This window comes from Larus michahellis, chromosome 2, assembly GCF_964199755.1.
Source record: "Larus michahellis chromosome 2, bLarMic1.1, whole genome shotgun sequence".
NCBI lineage: Eukaryota > Metazoa > Chordata > Aves > Charadriiformes > Laridae > Larus > Larus michahellis.
In genome coordinates, this window is record NC_133897.1 from 117,730,001 (window position 1) to 117,757,792 (window position 27,792).

Here is a 27,792-nt window from a genome sequence, read left to right on the forward strand (position 1 = left end):
CATGTTTCTGTACAGATCTTTTGAAACCTGGATGACCACATGAGACAAGATTATTTGCTTGAATTGACAAGACTTTCTTGTAAGTTCAGCTTCTGGGGTTGAAAGAGTGATCAGAATTTCCCTGGGGCCTCTGCCGCACAGTTAAGTGATGTGGTGGTAAAATCAATCATCTTTGAAATTTTGCTTTTATTACTTCCATTTCTGTCTGCTTTGATGGAAGCTCCTGGTAATTGTAGTTTTGCTTTCCATAATGAAATGCCCATATTTAATTTTTTATTAAAGCCTACGGCATTAATACTTCGTCAGTCGGGGTCAGATTAGTGCAATTTCATGATTGCCTTGTTCATGTGTCTTTGTAAGGACCCAGATTGAGATGTGAGGGCTGCGTTCCAGCTCTGTTGTAAGGCAGCTCTCAAACTCCAGCAAATCTCATAGTTAATCCTCCAGTTTAGTCAGTGATGGCCCCCTGCAAAGAGGACTTGAAGTAGGTTTAGGAAATCTGCTTTGAAGAAGCATAGCAGCAGCAGAGATGTGTTGGGTAGTAATCATGATGCCTTGGTATCTGGATCTTTGCAGAGAAGTACCTTGAGAGGGACAGAGTCTGGGAGTGCGAGTGATATGAATGTTCGGAAATTCCCCTCTTATTTCATGTTTTGCTGCAGGTTTCATTTTGAAATTACTCAATTTTAAATGTGTCTTCTACTCTCTCTATAATAAATTTTAAGGACATGAAATACAAATTGTCTGTCTGAGTAGAGTAGTAAAGTTGGTGAGGGGAAGCCTGGAGAGTGGCTGTTGTCAAACTGAACCTTCTTCCTTGGCGGGCTGGGGGAGGAGAATCTATAGCAGCAAATCTTACCACACACATATACTCTCCATAAAGCACACATATTAACATCCTGGAGAGTCCAATCCAAAACAGAGCTCAAAAGTTTACTAAGAGAAATAGTCAACTTATGAATTGCACTGGTATCCAGTGGTGCAGGTAAAAAGAAGAGTGAGGGTTGGAATACTGTATTACAGATGTGCAAATGGCTTGACACTGGGAATCTAACCAGCTCTGTGCTGAGCTAGCTGCAGTTAGTCCGCATGTAGATACTGAAAGAATTATTTACCCCCAAATCAAACCTCCTGCCCATTAGAAACCTCTCAGTGCACCCAAGTGGGCTCCGGCGTAGTTTGGCGTAGTATGGCTGGATGCGGGGCTGCGGGTGTGAGGGTGAGCACCAATGTGTCGGTGTTGACAGGAGGACAACAGGCATGTGAGATCAGAGAGGAGCTCCTCAGCCAAGTCCAGCCCCGTTTTCTCTCAGACGCTGTGTCAGATAGTCTCAACTGCACTCAACCTGGGACCGTCTTTCCCACATCCCCCCGAGCCCATTGAATCTAATGTGAAATGTGCAGAGTTTTTTGGGAACACTTGTCTTAATTTCGTTCTAGAAAGCAACAGGGTTTATTTTGTTGTTTCATTTTTACCAAAGGGCCTCATATAGGAATGTAGGATAAACATGTTATTATACAGATAACTTTTTTTAGTAATGAGCATTAATTTAGTTGCATTTAAATCACTGGTTTTGGTCACATTTAAAAGTAGATATGGCAGGTATATGAGCACATTTAAGGCACCGTGTGCTCCTGCTGCCGCCTCTGCTGCTGCAGTGGTGCACTCACTGGGGGCTGCCTCCCATTTACGCTGGGAGGAGGAAAACGAAGCTCTCGCTAATTGCAGCAGGCATTTAGGGGTAGAATCAAAAGCACAAACACTAAGACATTAATACCTTGACTTGGTGCTGCTTTTGAGCAGGCTGGATGAGGACAGCACAACCCGAAGCGGCCAGCAGCTCCCTGCCAGAGGGTCTCGCCAGCTCCTCTCCCCTGCGGAGGGAGAGCCTCCAGCTCCCTCCCGCCCCTGCTTCTCCCCCTCCAGCTCCCTTGAACTCCAAATGAGGCCCAGCTGTCCTAATGGCCTCAGGCGGTGTTAGGAAATCAGCTGCCCAGTGCTGGCTCCGTGGCACTGGTCTCCAGGGCTCCCAGCTTCCCTCGCCACAGCCCAGCAGGATCCCTGTCCGCCGCTCCTGGCTCTCTGCCCTCTGGTACCTCTGCCTGCCCCCCATCTTGCACAAACACATCCCCGACAAGCCTTCCTCCTGCTCTGCTTCCATGCTGCAGAGACCAGTGCTCGTACAAGTTCCTTTTCTTTACTTGGCGTTTCCAGTTACAATCTTGTTTTCTCTCGGCAAACTAGAAATCTCCTCCGGTAATATTAACCAACCTTCTCAGGTAAATCCACGACAATCGCTATCCACAAACAAGTCTCTTTGTATAGATTCCAGGGAGGCAAATTAAATAGCCTTGGCTGGACAACATTTTTGCTGTGTGCATGCCATATTTTATTAATAGTTTCCCACCAAAATGAAAATGGTTCGCATAGGTTGTATACAACATATGGATTGTAGGAAATGTGGAGGATGAACAGACTTCAGGCAGATGATGTGCTGTGGGAACTGCAAATTTTCAGATGCTTAAAGATTGATTCATATTTATAATGCTATTTTAACTAAAGTCTTTTAATTTGAATACATTTCTGAAATCCTGCCTTAAGCACATTGTACCTGACATAAAATTCCGTAGCACAGAAATGAAATTTCATAGTATGTAATTTAAAGATACAATAGTTCGTTGTGATTTTACTGGCGTTTATGGAAATACCATCACTGATCTCAGTAAAACCAAGATTTCAGTCACTTAGCTGTTTTTCATCAATTCTTTGTTCAAAGGCACCTGACAGGATTTAGCGTACTGCAAACTTAACCCTGCTTCAGCATAACTTTTTCCTCAACTCACTTCATAGTTGTGTGTTTGCACACGCTCTCTGCCATTTCCAAATTTAATGAAAACTTACAGAGTGAAAAAGAGAATCTACTTGTCTGAAATGTTTTATTGCTGAAATACATGAATGTGTCACATTAAGAAATTGTGTTTATCTTTTATTGTTGGGGTTGGGAAATACTGTTACCCCAAAATTTATTAAAAGGGAGTCTAAGTCAAAGATGAGGAATTCTTTGCTTAAAGTTGTACGAAGTCTCTGACTGACCAGGAAACTGAGCCTCTCTCTCAGTCTGGAGGTGAATAATTAAATAAGCTTCATGCCTATGTATTCCGGTAGTATAGTAATATTTAGCTCTTAGATATTTGTCTATACCAGCAGATCTCAAATGCTGCTATAAGCAGCTGTCACCATTATTTTCCTTTTACAGGTGGCCCCGAGGACCTTGAGCAACCCAGTGATAAAGCAGGAGTGGAATTGTAGGTTTTCTAAATGCCAACTTATCTTCTTGGCCAAGGTCTCTTCCTGGTTGTAGGGCTAGGTGACATCTAGTGAAGGGAGGTACAAAGATAACACTAAAAGGTTTTGTACTTTTCTATCTATTGATTTAACTGGGGAAAAGCTATCTCTGGTGAAATAAAATTCTATGAAAATGCAGTCTTGTATTCGGAATATTGGGAAGTGTTAGATTGCTGTTTCTTTGGAGCAAATGTCATATGATACAATGATCCAGCGAAGTGGAAAATTTCATGTTTCAGTGAGTCTCCCTCAGCGTATTGGTAAAACCTTCCATGGCCATCCTGCTACGAAACGTGTATGTTTGAAAGTCTGTTTCCTAGTGCTGCGGGCACAGATGTAACAGGCTGTGGGCTGTATAATGTCACCCAAGGAGAAGTGATGATCTGCGGGACTGTGCTTGAGTATTTCATGAAGTTTCTAAATTTGTTATTGATATAAACTTAAGTGTTAGTTGTCAAAGCAGATATTTAAATGATTGTTATCACTATACTAGTATAAATCATAATTTAAAATAAAACCATTTCACAGCATTTGCTGTGTATGGTTTGTATGTTACTTATTTCTCTCTTTTTTTACTTACATCTTTTGTCGTAAGATTAGATCATTTGAGTTAAATGGATCAGACTGCATGTAAATCATAGTATTACATTGAAGACAAGAGGTGAAGACCTAAAAAGACAGAGAACTGACCTTCCGTGTAATTTCAGTTAATATTAGCAAGAACAAAAATTCAAGTTATCGGATGTCTCTATGTGTTATTTCTCTGCAAATGATGGCATACTGACAGGTAAAATCATGTAAATATACTCTTGGACAACTAGTGATGAAGCCAGATTTGATGTTTTTAATTTTCTGTGTGACGCACCCTTCTGCAGTCTACTCTGAAAATCCAAAAAAAGACAATAATAATGATTTTATCTACCATCCATTAAATTCTACGCCAGGCAGGTTCTTGAGGCTGTTGAGAGGCCTTGCATGCAGAAGACACAAAGCAGCGTGTTGGAAATGTGCTAAAAGCTGTTATTGAAACAAGAGGATACAGTCTCCCAGACTGAGAGAGAAATGTGAACACATAGTACTAGTTAGAAGTGTTATTTTCATAGCATACTTTCTTACTAACTTTATATCACTGTCATGTTGGACTTTAATAAGACGTCAGTCTTCATTTGTAAATGGTCTGCATAAGTGCTTTCCCACCCCCTTATCAGCTGTTTTCTTTATGTTTTTAGATCATGGGGAATTCATATGCAGGGCAACTAAAATCTGCCCGTTTTGAAGAAGCTCTTCATAACTCTATAGAAGCTTCTCTGAGATGTAGCAGCGTTGTCCCACGGCCAATCTTCTCACAGCTGTACCTGGACCCTGACCAGCCTCCTTTCTTGCCGGAAGGTAACCATGAAAGTATGGCACATTTCAGTTGTTTTTTCTGTGTGAGAAAAGGGTGGGATATGTTTCATTAAAAAAACAGAAAGCCACATAGCAGTTCATTGTGTGACGTAAAATCTGAATCTTAGGTCTCATTAAGGAGAATGGCATGCTGGTTATCTTAAAAGGATATAGATGCAAGTACTGTTGAAAAGTTTATTTTATTTTTTATTCTTGCTCAGATGTGAAGCCAAAGGTAGAAGAGTTGGATAAAGAGTTAGTACATCGCTATTCACAAAATGGAAACCTGGACTTTTCTACCAGCCAGACTGTTAATGAAATGGAAGATGAAGAGGAGGATGAAGACATGTCAGATTCAAGTAGTCCACCAATCCCGTACTCACAAAAACCTGCCCCGGAAGGGTCTTGCACTACTGATGGTTGGTGTCTATTCTTTTACATGTGAGATCTTTACAACTAATTCTCAGTATAATGCATACTCTCTAAAGTTAGAAACTCTTGAGCTAGGAAGCCTGGAAATATATTTACAGTCAGAGTCTTAAATCTGAGAAAATATGGATTAAGAGGACTTCCTGGACACAGGAACTGTGTCCAATGCTGGACTTCCCAGTTCAAGAAAGACAAGGAACTAGTGGAGGGAGTCCAGCAGAGGGCTATGAGGATGATCAGGGGACTGGTGCATCTCTCTTATGAGGAAAGGCTGAGACACCTGGGTCTGTTTAGCCTGGAGAAGAGAAGACTGAGAGGGGATCTCATCAATGTTTATAAATATCTAAAGGGCAGCTGTCATGAGGATGGGGCCAGACCCTTTTCAGAGGTGCCCAGCAACAGCACAAGGGGCAATGGGCACAAACTGGAACACAGGAAGTTCCATCTGAACATGAGGAAAAACTTGTTTACTTTGAGGGTGACAGAGCACTGGAACAGGCTGCCCAGAGAGGTTGTGAAGTCTCCTTCTCTGGAGATACTAAAAACCTGCCTGGACACAGTCCTGTGCAGGGTGCTGTAGGTGAACCTGCTTCAGCAAGGAGGTTGGACTAGATGATCTCCAAAGGTCCCTTCCAACCCCTACCATTCTGTGATAAAATATAATGTATTATTTCAAAGCAGGGTCTAAGACTCACTGTGGCACTCAGTTTCTGAGAGCCCCTTATTTTCTTTGGTCATCACTGGTTTACTGTCCTCAAAGAAGTTACTTAAGTCAGCATCAGTATGCCTGGTTCTCTGTCTGTCCCCCAATTCTTCCCAGAAACATTGGCAAAACTGGATTTAGTTGCTTCCATGGGCGGAAGGAAGAGTTTGGAGAGAGAAAATGGAGACTTGGTGTTCCTTGTGCTGCCAAGGGGATAAGAGGGATGGTAATGAAAGCTTGTCTATTTTGTCTTCCCCACCTGCCTGCTGGCCATTGCTAGTTTATCCTGAGCTGTGCTAATTGTTGTTCAAGACAAGTAAATTTTTGACAGTACTATTTTTGTTTGGTTTTAAATATGTTAGAGAAAGGGTCAGATCATTATGTTTACATCTCTTGGACCAACTAAAATCAATGTAGTTGGCTCCCCTAATCCCATAATTGTGCTGTTCTGAAGATTTAACTTCGTAAAGAAAGAAGATCTGTTCATCTTTATTAGATATGCTTATCTTAAAAACACCTCCCCTCCAAACCCTCGAAAACGAACAACCCTTCCCACCAGGTCCAAGACCCCTTCTTGACATTTTATTCAATATCTTCCTGAATTATGGGTTTCCTCATGTAGAGGTCATAAAAAGTTGTGATTTATAGAATGCTTTGTACCCTACTGTGTGTGGTTATATGTCATGATAGAGGTAAGCACTAGTGACTGGTAATCCTTCGACATTTGGCGGGGGTACGGATGGTAATTGGTCGCAAATGTTTACATTTTTGCTTTTATCCCTTCTGAATGCAGCTCACATGAGCATGTTTACCCTCTGTAACAAGGTACCACTCGTTCCCTGTAACACAAAGAATAGAAAGGCTGGCTGCTATGGAAAGTGGGGGAATATTGTTGGGAGAATTCGTTATTCACACAGAAGTGTGTTTGCTGTCCTTTGGAGGCTTGTAAATTGGTAGGAGGAGAGAAGAAGAAAGTACGAAATTATGTACTTCTAGGAAGGTATTCTTAGTTGAGGACAAGTATCAATAAAGGCTGCAAAATCTGTGGAAAGCAGTAGTTCTGATCACTTCTGTTAAAGAAATGTAAAAAAAAAAAACTGGGCAGGATGCAGAAGAAAACCAACAGGATGGTTAAGAGGAAGGAGTTCTATCTGACAAGGCTGTTTGCCTGCCAGGACGAAAGCTGAGATAGCATATGCTTACACCTTCAAAATATAATAAGGATAAACACTAAGGAGGGAGAAGAGCCAGTCATGCCAAGGTCCTGCGGGAGCGTAATGAATGCATAAAATGATTGTAAATGCGTTCAGGTTAAAGGTTTAGGGTTCTTTAGCTATTGGTAATGTGGTTCTGGACCAGCCTGCTGGTAGCAGGAGTAGGGCTCAAAATTTTACCTGGCTCCAAAGCCACCATTCATTCGGTTGTGAAAGAACTTTTTATATGACATCAAGAGATCTTACTCAGTCTTACTCACGCGTTTGGGTGATCCCTGGTTGTGCTTGCATGCGCGACAAAAATGTTAGTTGTGAGGTCGTGAGTTCCCAGATAAAGGCCCGTGTCTTTGCTTGAGAGGTGACCTTTCATCCGCGTGCAGGCTGCTCCATGTTCTCCTGTGCCTTTGCTCCCTCTGCTCAGCGTTGCTTCATAAGGCTGCCCTGCCTGACGTGGCACTGCAAGGACATGCTTAGCTGTGAAGCACTCACTGCCACGCAGACCTCTGTGCTGTGGCTGCGTATTGCATGTCACAAGGTTATGCCTAGTTATGCTATAGTTTCATAGTATACCTAACTATATGCTCATGTATATATGTAATATTATTTTTAGTATGTCCTGGAAAAAGATGACCTACCAGGGTAGTTCTGTGTTTTGGTTTTTATCTAGATGATCAGAGCACCCTAGAAGAAAGTTTCCTGTGTTACATCCGCAGAATTTTAGGCTTGTTCCTTCCTCCTTGTCAAGCTTACCATTCTGAATTTACAAAATCTGTCTTGCTCTTCAATGCTGTTCTCAAGGAGCTGATTTAAGAGAAGAATATTTTTGTATCTGGAAGAGGAAAGGAGAATACTTTTTTTTTTAAATACTGCTAATACTCTGTTAGGATAGTTTTACTTAAGTGTTTAAAACACCCAGGTTCCCAAACATTCACGTTGCAGACGGTGTCTCAGCAAGATATTAATCTGATAGCTCATCTTTCATCTCATGAATATGCCCTTCCCGAGATGTAAGAGAGGATTGCTGCCATTGTTTACATCCCTTATCTTAGTTATTTAATTACAAAGATAAATAACATTAGGAAAATCTTAAAGGATACTGATAGACTAATTGAAGTCACTGTAATTGTTTGGATGCTTTAAGCTAAGCATGTATTTAGTTGCTTATCCAAGAGCAAAATATTGGTACTACAACCTGCAGTTCATAGCTCCGCTTGCTGTAAATCCTGCCTCCCACCTCTTAGCACAGATGGGGTGAAACTTTTTTCCTTTTTCAGGTATTTGTGTTGTTTGCTGTTCCTGAATTCAGAGTTTGTGCCATAACCATTGTATTATTTTCTGTGGTGCCTTGTTCTTTCAGGCAGATGGCACAGTTGTCAGTCACGTGGATGCAGAAAGTAGATCTTAATGCCTTTATTCATCACTTAACAAAAATAAGTGCCTCACAAGTGACAGTTTTTTGATGTTCCTTCTCAGATGGCACTAATATTAAATTCCTTAACTCTTCTGTTAGCCCATTGCAAAGAGCAGCTCTATTTGCCATTGGTCCTTACTATTAGTCACAAAAGTAAAGATTTTGTAATCGAGAAGAATAATGGTATTTGGGAGATTCACTTATTTTCTGGGGCTTTTTTTTCTGCTCAGCACAAACTTTTATAACTAACTAATACCTTCCATGAAAAGAAGGTTTCAAGAAAAATACCTCTTCATTTTCATACAGGTACCTCAAATAAGCAACAAAATAATACAAGAAGCTGTTCTGAACCACTTGTTTGCTGTAGCTTTGACACAGGCTGTTTCTAATTTGTGGAGTAGCATTTTATGCAAGCTGTGGCAAACACAATAGTAGCACCTTTCTTTTGTTAGTAAATCCTCAATTTACCTGGTGCTTAAAGAAGGGCCAAGGTAGTTTCAGAGGCAATTAGGTAAGCAGGTACTTAACACCTGATCAGTTACTGTGAAGTTACAATAGCAAGTGACAGTGACCAGTAATTCATATGCAATTCTTGGAAGCTAATTCCTTATGCAAATACCCCATTTATTGCAGTACAACAAGGGGCCAGTAACCCACATTGAAACTGCTTCTTGTTACTGGTGGGGAAAGGGAAAATATATACAAATTTCATTTTTAAGAAGATTCCAGCACTTCTAGGTGTCGGCAGTTGCGAGGATACGTTTTCCTTTTCAGGAAGATGAGACTGGATTAATTTAAATGAAGTGATGTTGGAGAATGCAAATGTGCTTCTCAGATGTAAAAACTAATGGGTTTTCTTTCAAAGAATTGCAGATAATGTCTGTAAAAGCTATTCATTATTCTTTTTTGTGATTGCTTTTGGTATTTGCAAATCTCTAATCCGAATATAAATGCCTGTTCTTTATTTAAAACAAAGCTGAGATCCTTTGGGAAGATGATTTTTTTTAATGGAACAGCTCAGCTGTGGGCTTTTTATAATTAGACATTGGTAAACAATTTTGTAAAGAGAAGCTGGTCTGTTTTAGTGGCTCATGGTTTTTTACCTTTTCATACTTAGATGTCACGCAGGTAAGTGCGACACTGAAGGGCCATTCTTTTTTCTTAGGAGTTGTATGTGTTAGTGCTGCTTGACATATAATGGAGTTTGCACCTGAATTTCTAAATGAATAGCTATGAAATGTAAATGGATTTTGCATGTTCCAAATCTTAAACATAGGCAGCACAAGTTCTGCTTGTACAGAGATGTCACGTTTTGTCTTTCCTAATGTGGAAATTGTTCTCTTACACAGATAATTAAATATCAATGCAAAAATCACGCAAAACAGGAAAAAAAAAGTTTGGCGTCTCTGTGTTGCTTGCTAACTAGAAAAAGACGATGTAGTGAGAAGCGGGTTAATCCCTCCTTCGTCTACCCTTGCTTCCAAATTAGTGTTTCTTGCGTGGAATTTTCTCATTCAGTTTAAAAAAGCAGCAGGAATTAAAAACCAGAAGGGTTGCAGCCCCAGAAGCCAGGGGAAAGACGGATAATGAAGGGCTCTTGAGTATACCATCTGCTTGTCTTTGAAGGAAAATTCAAGACTTCTACCGCGCAGAAGTAGATTTGCATTCTCTCTGTATCTCCTGGTCAAAGTGATCCCCAGCTTTACGTGACGAAACTCTGCAGCTTGTTACAAGAGAAGAGCCCCCAGAGGCTCTGTATGTGTTGCCCCCCCTCTTGCTGCTCGACTGTTAGGAAGGATCCCTTTCCCCTCCGCAGAAGGGGAGCCAGAGGAAACTACTTTTAGTGTCAGCCCTGTTACTTGTCTCGTTCCCTCAGAAAGTGAGATTTCGGCAGTTGCCTGTGAGCTCTGCTGCCTGTCTGTCAGGAAGCTGGTAGCTTTGGTATCCTAAGGTACGTAAGTATCCTAAAGGTACTGAATTCCAGCAAGATTTGTGAAGTTCAGGAGCTGGTTGGGTGGCATCAGTGTCCCAAAACTAGTGTCCCCTGGGGCAGAAAAGTAATTATAGCTCTCCTCTTACACAGCCTGAACATTACAGAGGCATTTGCTGGCCAGCCAGTCTACACATACATACCTCTGATCCGGAGGATCGCCAACCAAAGCAGAGGAGATTGTGCAAGGAGGAAGGAGGACATGGAAGGGTTCTGAGAGCACTTTGGGTGGAGTAAGAGAAGATACAGAGGGTAAATCTTAGGTATTGTTTACAGATTAGGCAGGATGCAGCATTTCTACATATCCTAAATGGTAGGAAATATTAAATATATTCAGATCAATAGTCTCTCAGGTAAGAGGCTGCTGTTGCCTGTGATAGCAGACTGAGATCCATCAGTTTGTTTCAATGGGTACTGCTAAGATGTTACTGAGTAATGCTTATAAACTTGTTGAGATGTTGTGATGGGTTTCTTAGGATTTCCCTACACCTTCTCCCCTGGGGACTCGTGCAGAATGGTGATGTGTGCAGTTCCTCGAAGTGTAGCTGAAGTTGGTTTGCCCCTGTCCTGGATGATAGCAGAGTCTTTCCTTCCGTCTCAGGTGTTGTGGACTGCTGGAGCTTTTGCTTCACCTCACTGGGACATCAAAACCCTCAAGCATCCAAAGAAGTTCTAAGTTTCTCATGTGATATTCAGCCTTCTCAATGCTGTGTGCTCTTTCTGAAAGCAAGTCTATATTGAAACATAACTGTTAACAACATTGGCAACCAAAATCCTGCTTTCTTTGGTGTCCTAGTATTGCTGTTGCTAGTAATTCATTCTAAAGCTTCTTTTTAGTCCCTGTTTGGGCTTCTGGGCGTTTCCTGAAAATTTTTAGGTAGAAACCAGGCTAAAGAGTAATTGTGTAAAAGCATAGGTTTAAATCTGTCTCGAAATGTTGCTGCACTTGCTGTGTCGTAATCCTTATCTACAGATTTCCTGTTTACCCACATTGTCAGTGGTGGGTGATTTTTCTATTTTAAATCTAGATGTAGGATGGTATTTTCTAAGCATGTCAGCTACTCAGATTTCACTGAATGCCTAAATATTTAAGGCCAGTTTTGAAAATTCGGGACATACTACCCAAATGGCATAAACATTTAAATAAGCAAATTCTATTTTGAATGTAAGGGAGTTTTGTTCCTATATTTATCTGCAACTGTTTCTTTCTAAATTACATTGAAAAAGGTCTAGATAATACTTAGCCTGGTACCTAGCTTTCCATTTGATTAGGATCAATATGTTTCTAAGGAGTACACCTTAAAAAGAGTTTAACATACTAAAATCAAATTGCATCTAATCAGAAAAGAATAAATTTTGCTTTAAATATGCAGTTTTAATGGTTTTCCTCTAAAACGTAGGGGACTTCTTATTGGGAAATTATCATTAAAATCCGTTGATTTGTAAATAAAAACTTTAGGTACTCATTTTAATTCATTGGCTGGAAGACGGTATGTGAGGGGTGAATCCAAGCTAGCTTTCAGCTCGAGTGAGCTGCTGGTGGAACTGAGCTGATTGAATTACTGAAGAAACTATTCAGCCAAGAACTGGTTCCACAGATTGTGGGTGTAGGCACAAGACTGAACCTGCATCGGGCCATGTTTTCAGCACGCAGCTGCTTGCCAGGAAGTTCGTGCTAGCTGCCTCTGTGCATTCCACTTTGCGCATGCTCTTTGTCTGGTACAGTTCTGAGATAAAAACAAAACCATAAGTTTGCTACCACTTTTGCTGAAGTTTTAAACTATGGGTTTTAGCATAATAGGTGAGAGTGCAGACACGTATTAATAATGGTTGAGGTAGCTCTTGGTTAAGCTGCGATCACGTTGTGTTTCCAGATGCTTAGTCAGTGCCTTTCTCCAGTGGTTTGATTCCCTCCCCCCACCCCTGCTTACAATTTCTGTAGCAACTATGGACTACTTGAATATTTTTAATTAAGTGTAAGTAATATACATTAGTAGCTGAAGTCTTAACAATTATTACAGTAATTTCAAATTTATTTTGATAGGTTTGTTTAACACTAATGTTGATTATTGTGATTATGATTGTCTTTGTTTTGAAATATTGATGCATGCAGATGCATGCATGTGTCGTCTCTGTTGTGGTATTTCTGTGGTTGGAGTGAAAGAGAGATGGTCCATGGACAAATGTGTGATGTCATTGGACATCCTGAAATAGGGGGGGATGTCTGCCAGCTGCTCCTGGGGGAGGGCTGAGGCCGGACTGTAGCACTGATCTTGCAGCTGGAGAAGTGAGAATTGGAGGGGAACACAACATAAGAGTCTGCTTCTTCATAAAATTTGGTAGTTCTTTCATTGACTTCTGCCTAAAGGAAATCAGAACGCCCAGTGTGATCGTACCCTTTCCTGTGGAGGAAGCCACATGACTGTTGCTTTCTCTTACACCTGTCATTTCCTTGCTTGAAAGTAGAATTTACTCAATAACAACAATATGAGGGAGATGTACAGAAAAGTGATATAGATCCCTGTAAGTCCAGTGTTGAAGCAGATGAGAGTCCTTGAATGTTATTGTTAATGTACTTAGTCTAACTTTGAAGTTGGCTTTGGTTTGATGAAAAGATTGGACCATCTGGACTTCCAGAGGTCCTGTAATTGCTCTACGCTGTCCCATCCAGCCTTCCGAACATCCCCACCATGGCTGATTGGTGGGTGGCTGACAAGCTCACCCCGAGTCCTGAGCTCCCAAGGGCCCTGTTGCGGTGCCCGGCCACAGCTCTGGGCTGCCCTGCCGGGCTTTTTTGTGTGTCCCAGCCTGCCACCTGCTCGCTGCAGGACATGAAACAGCAGAAGCTTGCTCCAGTTCCCTGTTTTGCCTTCTGTTGCTGGCTTTAGCCCTACATTGACCAGTAGCACAAGAACCAACGTTATGTTATTTTGTGTACAACTGTGTGTTTGGGTGGGGAAAAAAACTAATTGGAGAATTGAAGTCATGCAGCCCATTGAAACTTCAAGAGACTCAATTGGAGACTTACAGAAAACATACTGGACATCTCTAAAACTAGTGAATTAATCTTTTGCTTGCTGGAATTCCTAAAATGTATAGACAAATTAAAAATTAGGTTTTTAAAATATTTTTCTTTTAGTAGTCAGTACTGGACTTCAGGCATCAATTTTTGTCATTCCTTTCTATTACTTAGTAATGTTTATGTACCAGTACCAGCCTGTTGCAAGAAACAAAACCAAAATTGGTTATCTTGAAAAGACTGTAAACTAAAATTTAGCAAAGAAAAATATATTCTTTTGGATGGTTTAAGAGCTGTTTTCTGTTATAAAATCACAAACTTTCCTTCTTATTTTAAATGTGGTGTTTTTTTAAGTTGAGTTTCTGAGCCATTTGATGTCTAGTCTTTAGAGACTTATGTCTATTCTCTGCCTGAATGTGTTCAGGATCTCTTTAAAATAACGATTCTCTATTGTCTCTGAAACCTTGAGCTAGTGGATCTGATGAGATGCTATCTCCATTTCCTCTATTTCCCTTGAAAGGGATATATTTAAAAACCCCAGTTACAGCACCAAGTTATGAAGCCCAATTTGCTTTTGGAACTGATTAAAAAGAAGAAAATTAAATGAAATCTTTTGAAGATTTATCATTTGTTTTGGTTTGTGTTTTAGGTTTTTGTCAAGCAGGCAAAGATTTACGGTTAGTATCTCTGTGCATGGAGCAAATCGATATCCCAGCAGGCTTCCTGTTAGTAGGAGCCAAATCTCCCAACCTTCCTGAGCACATTCTAGTCTGCGCTGTGGACAAGCGGTTTTTGCCAGATGATCATGGAAAAAATGCACTTTTAGGTAAGAGATTTTTTTTTTCTTCATACCATAATAATTCAGAACAAAAAGGTCAGTTCAAAATTATCTGAAGTCTTCTCAACTAATAATCCTCTATTAGAAGTATGCTGAGGAGAGGCTTGTTTTTATTAAATTAAACCCGTAGCTGAACCTACCTTAAAAGCCCATTTTAAAACAAGTCCCTGATTCCACAATTAACCACAATCAAAGCCTGGTGATTTCTGTGTGGGCAGAAGTCAATTGCAGCCCTGGCATTCTAAATCTGAACTATCCACATACTCTCTATCTCTGCAGATGGTTACATTTTCATTTAAGAGGAAATATGCTCATGCAACTGTAGAAGACAAGCTATCTATTTTCTGTCAATTAAGGGACAAATTCTGCCCTTGGCTCCACCAGCAACATTGTTCTCAATAGGAGCTCTGAGGGCAGTTTGGGTCTCAAAATCTAATACACAGGGAAAAAAAAAAAACATTTACGTCATAATTGGTTACATTTATGAGCTTTAAAATTTTAATACAAGAATGCTTCTTGGTGATTGAAACAGACGTATGTGCACCTAGATTTCCGGCCTGCCTCACAACTGGTATACATTTTAACAGGCTAGTAAAAGTCATTTAATGTATCTTGTCTCCTGTAGCCTATTTTGAATTTGCTCTCTCATTTCTCCCTCCAGTCATTGTGCTGTCTAGAATATATTCAGAAAGATCTTTCAACAGGGAAGAAATTACAGTAAAACATAAATACCCTGATTTAACCACACTGCTCACATCCTGGTCCCGACCAGCAATATTTTACATAACTATTGAAAACATCTCCTTTTTGTACTTACATGCTTTAACGTTATTTTTCCCTAAAACCCATTTAAATATGCTACTACACACTGTAAACCTTTGGACCTAAGGCAGAAAACCCACTGGCCTGAGTTAGATGGGAACTGTGGTATGATGTGCCCTTGCTGGGTCTGGTTGGGGACGTGGGATCCCGGTGTACTCTGGCATATACTGCCATCCTCAAAGGAGCTGCTCCCTCGCTGGGCAGGGGAAGTGTCAAGAGTTGATCAATAAGACCTCTCTGATAGAGAGACAGATGGTGTTTAGTAACGTTAAGTGTGGTGCTACTTGTCTTTGTTGGTAAGCCTTCCTCTCCCCGCCCCCCAGCTTTGTATCCATCTATCATCTCTGATATCGTTTGATAATGAGCCCAGTGACTCACAACTCTGCTCTGGCATTGCTGATGTTACATATTTAAATGCCTCTAGGCCTGTGTAACTGGTATCTATGAGTAAAGAATTGACTCTGTAGCTCTGTAAGACCCTGATGGCTGTTTCTGACAACTGTGGAGATGCACCAATAGTTCCTATGGGTTGCAAGGGAGAACGGAAGGACTGATTCAGTCGCAGGAGAAACGGGATGGACAAATGTACTTGGCATCCTCAGCAACATGATGGTAAAAGATGATAATGAGGCACAGTATAGGCTAAAGACAGTGGCCTAATTAATAAGAGTTTTATGGAAAATGCATTTTGTCAGAAAGACTGGGTATCTTTTTTGTAAAACTATGAATTTGGCTGACAGGTGAGTGTAGGAACCAGTGTTCTCCGAGGTGCTTAGCATTGTGGAAGATGATAGTAAGGAGGATGAGAAATTGGTTTTGTTACAGATCTCGAGCTGATTAGTAAATGGAAAAAAAACCAAAATAAAGCATTTCTATTAGGTACTCATCAATCCAGCAATATTATAAATCCTTATTGATGTTCCAGAAAGAATAGAAAGTATTTTTTCATTAAGGGTTGAAAGTGATTCAGACATGAGTGGAATGGCAAATAAGCCTGAGGAGTTTAATTGTTCAGCATTAGACAACAGAGGGCTTATTCAAATCAGGATTTGAAGGCAGGCCCATTTCAGAACATGCCCTGTACTTTGTTGTAGGAGATGTTAGACCACTGCCATCTGTGTGCCAACATTGCCATTAATACAGTTGTGAATGGGGCTGGAAATAAGGGTGTGTATAATCCTGTCTGGACCCTTTTCTACAGACCTTGAATCAAAATTTCATCCCCTTCTGTGAAACTGTGTTAGAATCATTGCAGAAAAGCAGTCTTCTGCTATTATTCCTAAATATGTTACTTTCATTACAGGTTGTAGATTTTTATAAAACATTCTGCAGCACTCCTAACTTTTGCCATGAAAATCTTGACATTAAATGATTGCTTTTAAGACCTTAATAAGCTGTAAGGTTGAGCTTACCTGGCAAGTGCCTTGTTTAAGGAGTCTCAGAGAAAATTCACTAGATATTAGCGTTAATTTTAGCCATATGAAGTTGTAATGGCTACTAGAGGTTAGCCACTGTTCTGAGAGAGGGAAGCATGCAGCTTGGATTCCATGTGTTTTACTGTAGAAATGTGGAAGTAAAATAGGAAACCTCATAGAAATATCCTAGCCTGGCATCATAGCTTCCCCCCGCCAAGTAGTTGTTCCTCTCTGCGCTATGTAGAGTGGAAAATTGGTGGTAGGATTTTGGCATAAGTTAATATGACCTAGAAAGATGGAAGAGTTTCAGAAAAGCTAAGACTAAAATCTGCCTGTGTTTGCTTCCTGACACACGTGCGGTGAGCAGGCATCCACAGTAGTTATCTGGCTGGAGGCCTCCAGTCGCTCTGAATGTGATGTGCAGGTAGGTTAAAATGGCCTTATTCCTTGCAGATGGCACAAGTCTTTTAATCTGTTTGTATACCTTCTGCTTCATTCTTCCAGGATTTTCTGGGAATTGTATAGGTTGTGGAGAAAGAGGATTTCGATACTTCACAGAGTTTTCCAATCATATCAACCTGAAATTAACCACTCAGCCAAAGAAGCAGAAGCACTTAAAGTACTACCTAGTAAGAAGCTCCCAAGGTGTGCTGTCAAAGGGACCCCTTATTTGCTGGAAAGGTAATTAAGGTGCCCGTTCATTTAAGTGTTTGGGTTTTTTTTTTTATATTAGTGTGATGTTGAATGTGAAACTGAAGGTTGCTGTTGAAAATATGTGCATTCAAAAGTAACTGTAGAAGATTAATTTCTTTACTGCTTGAAGGAAAAATTCCCACTGATTTCAGTGAAGTCTGGATTTTACCGAAGAGGTTTATTTAAGTCCTAATAGTAACCGTGCAATTGTAAATGGTCTTCCTCCATCTCCCTATGCTTTCAGTGTGGGCCCTAAATCTACCTTTCTTGGGCTGTGCAGCCATCTTGGTAGAAGAAATAAAGTTGCTCAGTCTGCTGATTCTTTCCTGTGCCTGAAGCAAGATGACTCACAGCCAGGGCTCCAACATTGGCCTTTCCACTGATATTCATCTTAGCGGGTGCAATTCAGTCTGTCTAATGCCTGAGGACAGCTAGCATGCCATAAGATTAAGAAAGCTCAGGTCACTCATTTCAGGGAAAGAGGAGAAATCTTGCATATTCTTGCCATTTATGGTGTGTTTTACACTTGGGCTTACCCTCTACCGGAGCAGCCTGTGCAATATTCTTATGCGCTAAAGAGATGATATTTGTGACCCCAAGGCAAGGTAGCCATGGGGTCTGTTTCTGGAGGATGCAGGTTTTTGTAGCTAGAGCCATGCAAAGACTCAGGGAGAGAATGGTTTACCTACTCACTGTCTACTAAGTTGGTATATATGCAGACTGCTTGTCTTCCTCAGCTGTAGTTTCACTCAGTAAAAACAGAGTTCGATCTGGTGCCTGTTACCAAAGAGGGTGATATGAGGAGGGAAGATCCACAGGAGGACTGACACACATCTGAAGAGTCACATCCTCATGTGAATGGCGGCATGACACCAGAAAGAGATGGTTATCACCGAGCTGTATGAGTGATGATAGTATTGTATCAGCTAGTGGTTCAAAGGGATCCCGGCTTCAGCTGCTTTTCTCAGTTACGAGCTTTAGAGCGGATGCATTTTTCAGCAGCATTTTTCACAAAAACTATGGAAAAATTTAATTTGGTAGTCTCTCTTTGAAGTTCCAAATACAGAAAAAGGAAACCTTATTTTAATTTTGGAATCCGTTTTTGGAAACCCCTCCCTGATGCTCATGCCGTTGGGATTTGTGTGTGTCCTGGTAAATGCTGTCAGGGGTAACGCACATGAAAAACTAAAATGTTCTTCTAGTTACAAATGTAAAGATGTAGAAGAGGCAAATACTTTGGTTATATGCTGATTACAAGTGTTTTGAGCACCGATCAAAGTTTAGAAAATCGACCAAGAATTGACCTCATGGCCATTATTTTGATAGGCTCTATCCCCATGTTGCTACCATCCATCTGGTAACCCTTCACTCTTTACTTACATTAGAGGTCTAATTAAAAGAAGAGAAATGGTCTTAAACACCCCCTTCTCTTCAAACAAAATCTGATCAGATCTCAGTTTAAAAAATGGATTAATGTGCGATTTTTAAGGTGACTTTCTCCTCCCTTAACTCAGTTTTCATCCAGACAGACACTCACAGTGCTGAGATCTCCCGGAAGATTTTGTGGAGGCACACTAAGAATTTGGGTTTCAGCACAATTTCCCTTTTTAGAGGGCAACATATGACGGTTTGTATAAAGGTAGTACCACAGAAGTCACTGAGTGTTTCCCGGGATATGCCCAATACCTTCAAATCTCTTGGAAGCTGTGAACTGAGGGCTCTTGCCGTTTTGCAGCATCTGTTCTGTATTTGCCCGGCCCTCTGAGTGGTCCCCGGGGAGGTTTTCTTAATTAGAAGACAAAGTTGACTAAACTGCGAGAGCCGTGTTTTTGTTGAATGCTGCCATTTGCCACTGTTTGTTGTACGTGCTGTATGTATGCTTTTAACATTTTGTCACCTTTCGCCGCCATGTTGCTGAACTTTCGCTACTGGAAGGCAGGCCTTGTTAATATGTACTGTAGCTGCTTCGTTTGCAGAATGTAGAAGCAGGCAATCATCTGCTGCTAGCCTCTCTGCTAAACCAAATTCTTCGGTGTCACCGTCCACGACCCCAGAGGGTGGATCAGCTAATGGATACAAATCAGGGTTCACTCAGACAGGTAGGAGCTGAAAGTGCTATAAAGATAACCATTGGGGGTGGTAAGTTATCTCAGATATTGGTAGTTCAGGGATGCCGTAAACAACTGGGTATTTACCTCAAGCCGTATATAGATTACAGCAGGGAGGATACCTTTCAAAATTTGCTTTGTGAAAGATTAAGACCCAGGTGAGGCTGAAGGTTAGCTTTAGTCCTCATAGGAAAAGCATTAAAAGATCTTTTGATTCATTTGTTTGATTCTGTGTCTCCCTGTGTTCATTTAATTTTTTGTGTATCTCAAAAAACTTGAATTACGCATTTATAGGGAGGTGTTTACCTAGTATATAGACTAGGTTATTTGTCTTGAAAAGGAAAATAATCTCCTTTTGGGGTTAGGGGGGCAGCTTTTATTTATTTGCTTGCTTGCTTATTTATTTATTTCAATTTTACTTCACACAAGGGTGTGCTTAGAATAGCAATTTCCCCATACACATACAGTGGTTTTGTGTTATGTGAGGTAGCACGTGTCTCTCAACTGTTCTAGAAAGCTATTAATGACATACTTAAACAAGGAGAAAATATAAAATTCAAATGGACATTGGCTGACAAAGAAGGAGCATCTTAATTTCATTTATTTATTGCAAATAGCTAGGGTGCTTTTCTTTGGGCTTTTTTTCTCATTGCTTTACTGTACCTTCATCTATGCTGTTATATGTTTTTGTGTCTGTTTGTGCTATTTCTTGAAAAACTGAAAACAGGAGAAAATTTTCTATTAATTGTTGTAATTGGTCGATATGTATGTACCAGAACACATATTTTTGTAGAGGGGTATGAAATGCCCATGAAAACCCAAGATTGTTAAAATACTTCTTCCACTTACAAAGTATGTTAAAAAGGAATAACAAAAGCTGAACATATGCATTCTTATGAAATTGTAATCACAGATCAGTATGTCCGGGGACACTTTCCCCAGGTGGTCACCCTTTGTCTCTGCTTAGGAAGCTGTATGCTTTAGGCTTTGGTGAAAATGAAATCAGAGTGTTCTTTAAACATCTGCATTTCATTGCATGATCCCTTGGCTTCCAGATCCTGGCATGAGAACTGTGCAGATGCATGAGAACCTATTTATTTGAAACAACAAGTGATCCAATATTTGCACAGCTTTGTCTTCTATTGTACCTGTCAAGTTAATAGATACACCTTTTATATACTGCTTTCTCCTTATCACTGACTGTGGCTTTCAGTCTGCTTGGTGTTTCTGTGTGTCACTGTTTGTACTCTTAGGTCACGGTTGTCAAAACCTTTTCATCTCCTTCTGCTGTTATCTTCTAGTGAAGATAATGCCACATGCATACATATGAATCCCCTGTGACCGGGAGAACGGGGGGAGGGCACGTTTTTTGCGGTGGCGTGAATTCTGACATGTGTCGCCTGTGATGGAGGTCTGACTTTTTCTTTTCTAGGCTCTGCATAGCTGTTTGTACTTTGAGTTGAATTCTCAGTTATTTTAAAACAGGAGTACTTATTAGCAAGTTGCTTTCTAAAATTGTTTTCAGTTTATTGTCAACTCATATCCATTTTTTCCTTTTAAGGTTGTGTAAATATTTCTGCTTTCTGCCCTTGTAAGTGAGTAGTTCAGTCTCCAAGTTCTAAAAGACACCTGTAGGCAGACAGTTGTGAGCACACTGAAAGTACTGCACTGAAATGGTAATTTCGTGATAAAAATTAGAGCACAAGAGAATTTTGAAATACCATAGCTAAAGCTGATAGTATGGTGTGGCCATGACATTGCAGTCAGGTGTTAGGTCCCCCTTTCAAAATGGAGTGGGAAGATGCAGTTCCGTGGCAGAGAAGAGGCGACTGGCAATGCAAAAATGGCTGAAACCTTGAACAGAATCAAATATTCAGTTTTAGGCAGATACGCAAGAGGGAAAACTGCAATTCAGGTGTTAAAAGGGTGTTAAGCAAGTAAAACCAGGGTTTTACAATAGGAGCATGAAGAATTTTAATAACTGGTAGTACTACAAGTTCTACTTAGGTACCAGTGTGATGTTTAAACATATACCAGCCACATCTGCATTCTCAGATAAAATTTCAAGAAAATATATTAGAACTAGAGGAAAAAAAAACCAACCCAAGGCTACTGGACAGTTTACTTTGAGGAAAGGTTTAATGCTGCATATTTGCTACATCATATTTAAGTGAGAGACCAGCATTATCCTCCAAAGCCCCTGGCCTGGTGGCCTATTTTGTTTGCCATTCAGCATATTTCCTGTGAACATGGACAAGGTTTTCTGGTGGAGCAACAGCAGCAGAGGCTTCTGTATTTATTCCCCATCCCAGTTACTCTGTCTGGCAAAGCAGACTCTGCTCCCCACCCTCTCTTGCCAAATGGTGTGTGGCCTGAGGGTGAATGTATTTGGCAGATCAAGTTGGTCTTTGCCTTCTGTTTTCTTTCCCTGTCTGTTTTACTAGGACATCTGTACGTGAACTTAGCCTACTTTGCCTACTTGTTACAAACTACTTTCTGGACAAACACTGAGTTAATATTTTTTTGCCCCAGTTATAAGAATATGGATTTGTCAGTGTATCAGCATCTGAATGGCGGATTTTTCTTGAAGGAAATTGCAGATATTAAATGCCTGATGTTAAAGTAGGGGCTTACGTGCTGAGAGGTTTGGCATCAGTTCTGATGTACGGTTTTATACTGGGCAAGTATGAGAATTTATTTGTTCTTTGGTTTGTCCATCTATAAAATAGGGCTAATATTTTTCAGCCTTGGTAAAGTGCTCTAAGGAGTTGCCATTTTTTAATTCATGCAGAGTTTGGGCTCAGATACCCTTCATTTCTTACCCAGACTTATAAGTGGACATACACTTTTCATAGCCTTATAGACAGTGATGCTGTAAGGAGATTATGTATTTGATTTTTTTTTTCTGCCCTAAGTCAAGCTCAGCTGTATCTGACACAGGTTCAATAACTTGTTCTTGAAAATCTCAGGTGGTGGACATTCCACATGGTTTTTAGGCAACTTATTCCAGTGCTCATTCCCTATGCTTGCTGGCGGCAAGTCACGCAAGCTCTTTGCCTTAGCTTTCTCATCTGTAATGTGGCATAGCTGTATTTACTTGCCTATCCTGCAGGGGTATTTTTAGGAGCAATGAGATAGCCCTTTCTGCAGTTAAAATATGTTTCGAGTGTATGTGAATACAAAATATTGTGAAAGAGATCAATTGGTATATTATGAGATTCTATAGAAATGCCCAGGAGTTTTTTACAACTCCTAAAAGATACTGATATGTGATGATTTCTTAGGAGTGTAAAAAAATTGTTTGTATTGTATGCAGAGATGAGTTTAGATAAATGTGTATGACTTCGTGTGTCTATAATACAAATTACATATGCACATACATATATATTGTTTTTAATCATTATTTAATTAAACAACTTGTTTTCTCAGATTCTTCAGTGTTCAGTCCAGCAAAATCATCTTCTGCTGTTAACTTAAGTGGAACTCAAGACCCATCTCGGAACAAGAACATTGTGAAACCTCTGGCTCTGTCAGTACAACTCGTAGGAAAGGCATTTGCTGCAGGTATGGCTTTGCTTTCCAGAATAGCTGAGAGCCAAGGGAATTATCAGTTTAACAGACAAGAAATAAGGGAGTCATTTGTTTGGTGGAAAAAGGAAAGGAAAACATTCACTAGCATTCTCCAAAACTCTCGTGTTCTTGTAGTCCTCCACACAGAAATTTTCCAAGGTCGTTTCTGTCCCCAGACTGAGCCACACCTTGGCTTTCAGATTTGATGTTCTGGTAAAAGTGCATGTCATATCCCTCTTTGCACTTCCTAAGGTACCTAAGAGAGCATAAAAGTCACCTCTTGATGCGACACTGATTCTTGCCTCAGTAACTGAGAGCTGCGTGGTGTTCTGCATTTGTAACAGGTGCAGTTCCTCCAGATACATTTAATGGAATTTAGTCTCATTTAAAGGAGTTATAATATCAGTGCTGTTTTAATTATTTATTTCTATATTGTGTGTTTAATGAATTAGAACCCTTGACTGTGGCATCTAGATCCCTCACTGGTACTCTGTTGTGATATTCTGATTGTTTATTACTTACGCTGGTTAGTCCTTTAAGCAATGAAAAAAAAAAAAATCACACATTTCTGGGAAGTATGCTTGAATAAGAAAAAATATAAATTTATTTGTTTTATATATGCACATGAGCATTACATTATATACACGATGTATTATATCTGCTATTTTATACAATATATATTGTTATATATACATAATATTATTATGTTGTATCTAATGAATCATTAACAGTTCTTTGTGTAAAATACCCTTTTCCCCTCCATACTTGTGTAAGAGAATTTATCATGCACTGAAATCACTTCCCACCATTTCAGCCACTTCCACCATATCTGTCCAGACCAAATCGTTGACTCAGAGTACAAATGGGGAGCTTCCAATGGACAAGTGATGTTATTCAAATTTTGCTAATTGGCAACCTGAGAATCTTGTGCCTGAATTCATTTGGATGACTGTGGCAGGAGGGTTCCATGTTACAATTTTTTTAAGCTAAATACCCACATCTCAAACTTTTTCTATTGCAGCTGATATCAACAAGCTGCTGCACCATCTCTTGCTGTTGCTCCTGGAATATGTTCCTGGGAGCTAAATCCTTGTGGAGCTGTCAGATATGGCAAGGAGCTGTTGTCTGCACTGAGCTCCATGTCTGCTCTATGCAGTTTATGCCTTTCTCTTTTTAATTTCTCCTGCAAAAAATATGTTCTGAAAACGAATAAGAAGGCACTCAGAAGTGTGAGGATAACTTCTTGTGATTCTCCGTTGTTGTAGTTGCATTACGTGACCTGGATATAGTGGGTCCCACCAGGGTTTCAGGCTTGCTGGGACTGAAGGATTGTCTTAGACAGAGGTAGCAAAATTAAATTACTGGTTTGCCTCAGTAATTGCCTCAGACCATGTATACTTCACAGCAAACTGCCCTGTCTTCCCTGCCAAGTCTCCTTTGCTAAGAATTTAGATGACAACCCTGTAGTGAATTACTGTATACGGCATGTGGATGACGGGGGGGGAAAAATATACAGATACACCAAAGTGGCTTAGAAATCTTTACAGACCGAATTCGTGATGTGCATTTCTTGTAATTTTCACTGTCTAAAAAAATGTGTCACAAACTTACCAGTAATTTTTTTTCCCGTGTAATTTTCTGTTTTATTTTGATGGTGTTTGTTTTGGATTTTTTTTCTTCCACCTATTGTCTGCACCCTGAAATCTGGAGACCCAGTTTCAAGGTTTGGATTTTGCAGCCTGTGCCCAAATTATTCTCTGCTAAGTACACTTCATGCTTTCCCTGCAGTATGTTTCTTTCAGTCACGCATCTTGCCCTGTTCTTTTGTGTCTGCATGCGGCCGTATTATTTTGTTTGTTTTCAAGATTGTCTCAAGCCACACACTCTCTATTTTATTATACTCAGCTCCTCTTTCACTGCGTTCCACTGATGTTGCTAATGGAAACGCTAATGGAGGAAGAAATAATGTATTGAGTTCTACAGTCTCTCGCCCAGTGCCTCACTCGACATCTCCAAGCCCCGGCTGTGCAGCTGGAGACCAAGGTAAAGAAAACCTCTCTGTTCTTTTATTTTAAGCTGCACTGGCAGTTGAGCATGAAATTCGTGATTTTGTTTTCCCATCATAGCTGTTTCTGCAGTACAGTCTATACTGAGCCATTGGGTTTTTGTCATGACCATTAATGTTAATGCTGTACTTTTTAACATGAGTAACAACATTTTTGACATCATAGTCTGGCTTCGTGTAAATCTAGGTGTAAACCTGTGTCACTGAGTGGTGTGGTACCAGTTCAACACCAGTGTGAAATGGAAATGTGGGCTGCAGTCTAGTAATTTGGGAGGATGGCGTTTAGAATTAGCTTTTACTTTCCTTCTCAGCATCGATGTCCAGTTCTGGACCGCCCAAGAAACGTCACCGGGGATGGTCTCCTGGGTCCCCAGTCCCTCCTCCTGGTTTAGCGGTACCTGTTCCTGCAATTCGGCCTTCGTCAAGGACAGGTAAAACTTGGATAATACAGAGATGTCATTTGTAAAAAAGCAGTACTCAGCCAGACCAGTAGGCCTGTGCTGCTTCTCTTTTAAGTTTTGCACAGAAAACATAACTGAGCTTGTTGAAGCAGTTAAGGACACCATGGGAAGTTTTTCATATGCCTCAGAAAAACACACAGGATTGTCTGATGCTTGTTGCCATAATCTAAGATGGGACAAATGGAAAGTGAAAATGTTGGGCGAGAGAGAGGAAAGGAAGATGCTAATAATATTAACAAAAATCCAAACCTGTCTAAGTCCCTGAAACATAACTCCGTTCTCCTAAAACTGTGCAGGTGTATGGATATGTGAACACACTTGAAGGACTTCCATTGCCCCTCACCTTGAATGCTGTGTCTCAATCTGGTGTGGTGTGCTACAGAAACCGTAGGCTCCATTCCTGCACAGGAAAAATGGCTTTCTGTAATTTTGGCCTAACAAAGGACGCTGATGTCCACTAGGTCATCTTTAGTGATAAGCATAAAGTATGTGAGACCCAAAGTCTGTTGTGCTTGGAAAAGCTGTAGGAGGGATATATAACACCAGGATATGAAATAGGACTAATTATGGGTATGTGTGAACACTCATCAATATCCACATAGGTACCTCTTTATACATAACTATTAATAGAACTGTTCACTGTTTAAGCACTTTTCAGTTGTGCAATTCAGCGTACTTTGTAAAGGGGAATAAACAATTACTTATTCCTATAGAGTGACAGAATAAACATAAAAAGGAAGAAACAAAGATATTTGTCAACATGCACAATGTATTTTTTAACTCTGCTTTGGAGGGCTTGGTTTTGAGATATTTTGGAATTAATTTTCAGAGATATTCCTAGGAAGACGGGTTACATGGTAGTGCAGGCCTGACTACTTGAGCAACTCAAATCAGTCGCAGCTTTTGTTGTTTTCTAGCTTCAGAGACCTGCTGAAAATACGTGATATAAGGCAGTCTTCCCCTTTTTGTTGGGTTTGTCTCCACCAATCTGCTACCTCTACTGTGTACTCCGTTTTCCATGAGTCTTTTCTACTATTTTTTTCTATTGGATAAACAATTTCCACTACTAAAACATATGCGTTCATTCATGCTGCCTTTGATGCTTTTCTGTTAGGGCATTGTTTGAATAATCTGTTACAAACCACCAAATGAAGCCTGAGAAACTTCTGAAGCAGACCTCACACTGAAACCTGATTACAGATTACAAAATTCTTGCACTTTGTTTCTTTTTTACTTCTGAAATCTGTTCTTGCTCTTTCATGTGTAAAGCCTAATTTTTTTCCTTGTAGCAACTGTCTAAGGAGAGCTTTGAGATTTTGGCCTGTATTTCTTTTTCTTATCTACGTATATTCCAGGTCAGAAGTCAGAGCAGTCTCTTCCTTTGTATTGAGAGGCAGTATTGAGAGGTAGCCTCCATCTTAGAGGTGGCCTTTTGGCTTAGTACTTGGCTTTGTTTAAAGATGCATATTCAAACCTGTGTTTTCCTCTCTCATTCCCGCCAACAATACAGCGGTCAGAAAAAGTTTTATTTTAGGAGTGGGGTTACAGGAGGATATAGGCTCTCAATTTAAATTACTTAAAACTATAGCAGGAAATGCAGAGACCTTTTGAATTTTATTACAGTTAGTGATCTGCAGTAATTTTTTTTTATTTGTTCGTACGGCCAAATCACAGTATGAGCCTTTTGGTAATGGAAGCTTCTCTTTTCTTTATTTTATAGAGCCTCTTTTGTCAGTCCCAGTTCCTCAATCCATGTTAACTGGAATTTTACAGCCTCAACCCATCCCAGCAGGGGAGACTGTAATAGTTCCTGAAAACCTGCTGAATAACTCGGGAGTCAGACCAGTGATTCTGATAGGTAAGTCTTACACTGGGGAATCAAATGCATTTTGAACAAATGCGTGCTCCCCTAGGAGAAAGGGGGGGTGCGTGTGTTATTTCTTTTTGTTGGTTCTGGCATTCAGTACAATACAAAGTCAGTTTGCTCGTGAATAGTTTGCTGTAGTTACTCAGCATTTAAAATTGGAAGTTAGGCAATTTCTGGAGAACCTGATTTGCGAACTAGGTCACGACTAAATTTATAGAAAACCTCTGGCCAAATTGAAGTTTTGTACAAATAACATTTTTGTAAAATTCAAAAATAGAAATATTTCCATGTAATGGAAGTAGCTTTCCAGTGTAAACAACTTACAAAACAAGCAAATATTTCCTACAGCATTTATAGTCCAAATCTTGATGCCCAGGGATTTTGCATGAGAACCATAAAATTGATTTGAACTGACTAATCAAAAGTGAACCATACTAACTTTTTATTTTTTATAG

General features: G+C 40.2%; 1 protein-coding gene across 7 annotated transcripts in view; it reads left to right on the top strand.

The window, feature by feature from the left end:
• The window catches only part of GREB1L (GREB1 like retinoic acid receptor coactivator), a 143,262-nt gene that overhangs the window by 73,984 nt on the left and 41,486 nt on the right, over window positions 1–27,792 (top strand). For 4 of the 7 annotated variants that reach the window (XR_012585715.1, XM_074576804.1, XM_074576809.1 and 1 more), the window contains exons 3-11: window positions 4,576–4,747; window positions 4,954–5,151; window positions 14,148–14,324; window positions 17,078–17,254; window positions 19,243–19,365; window positions 22,804–22,938; window positions 24,850–24,987; window positions 25,321–25,440; window positions 27,191–27,328. Coding sequence is in view for 6 of the 7 variants with exons in the window: in XM_074576804.1 (XP_074432905.1) it covers window positions 4,579–4,747; window positions 4,954–5,151; window positions 14,148–14,324; window positions 17,078–17,254; window positions 19,243–19,365; window positions 22,804–22,938; window positions 24,850–24,987; window positions 25,321–25,440; window positions 27,191–27,328 (1,375 nt within the window). In the remaining variant the exon portion in view is untranslated. The remainder of the gene's footprint in view (window positions 1–4,575; window positions 4,748–4,953; window positions 5,152–14,147; window positions 14,325–17,077; window positions 17,255–19,242; window positions 19,366–22,803; window positions 22,939–24,849; window positions 24,988–25,320; window positions 25,441–27,190; window positions 27,329–27,792) is intronic. The other 3 variants (XM_074576807.1, XM_074576808.1, XM_074576810.1) reach the window with 2 other exon arrangements.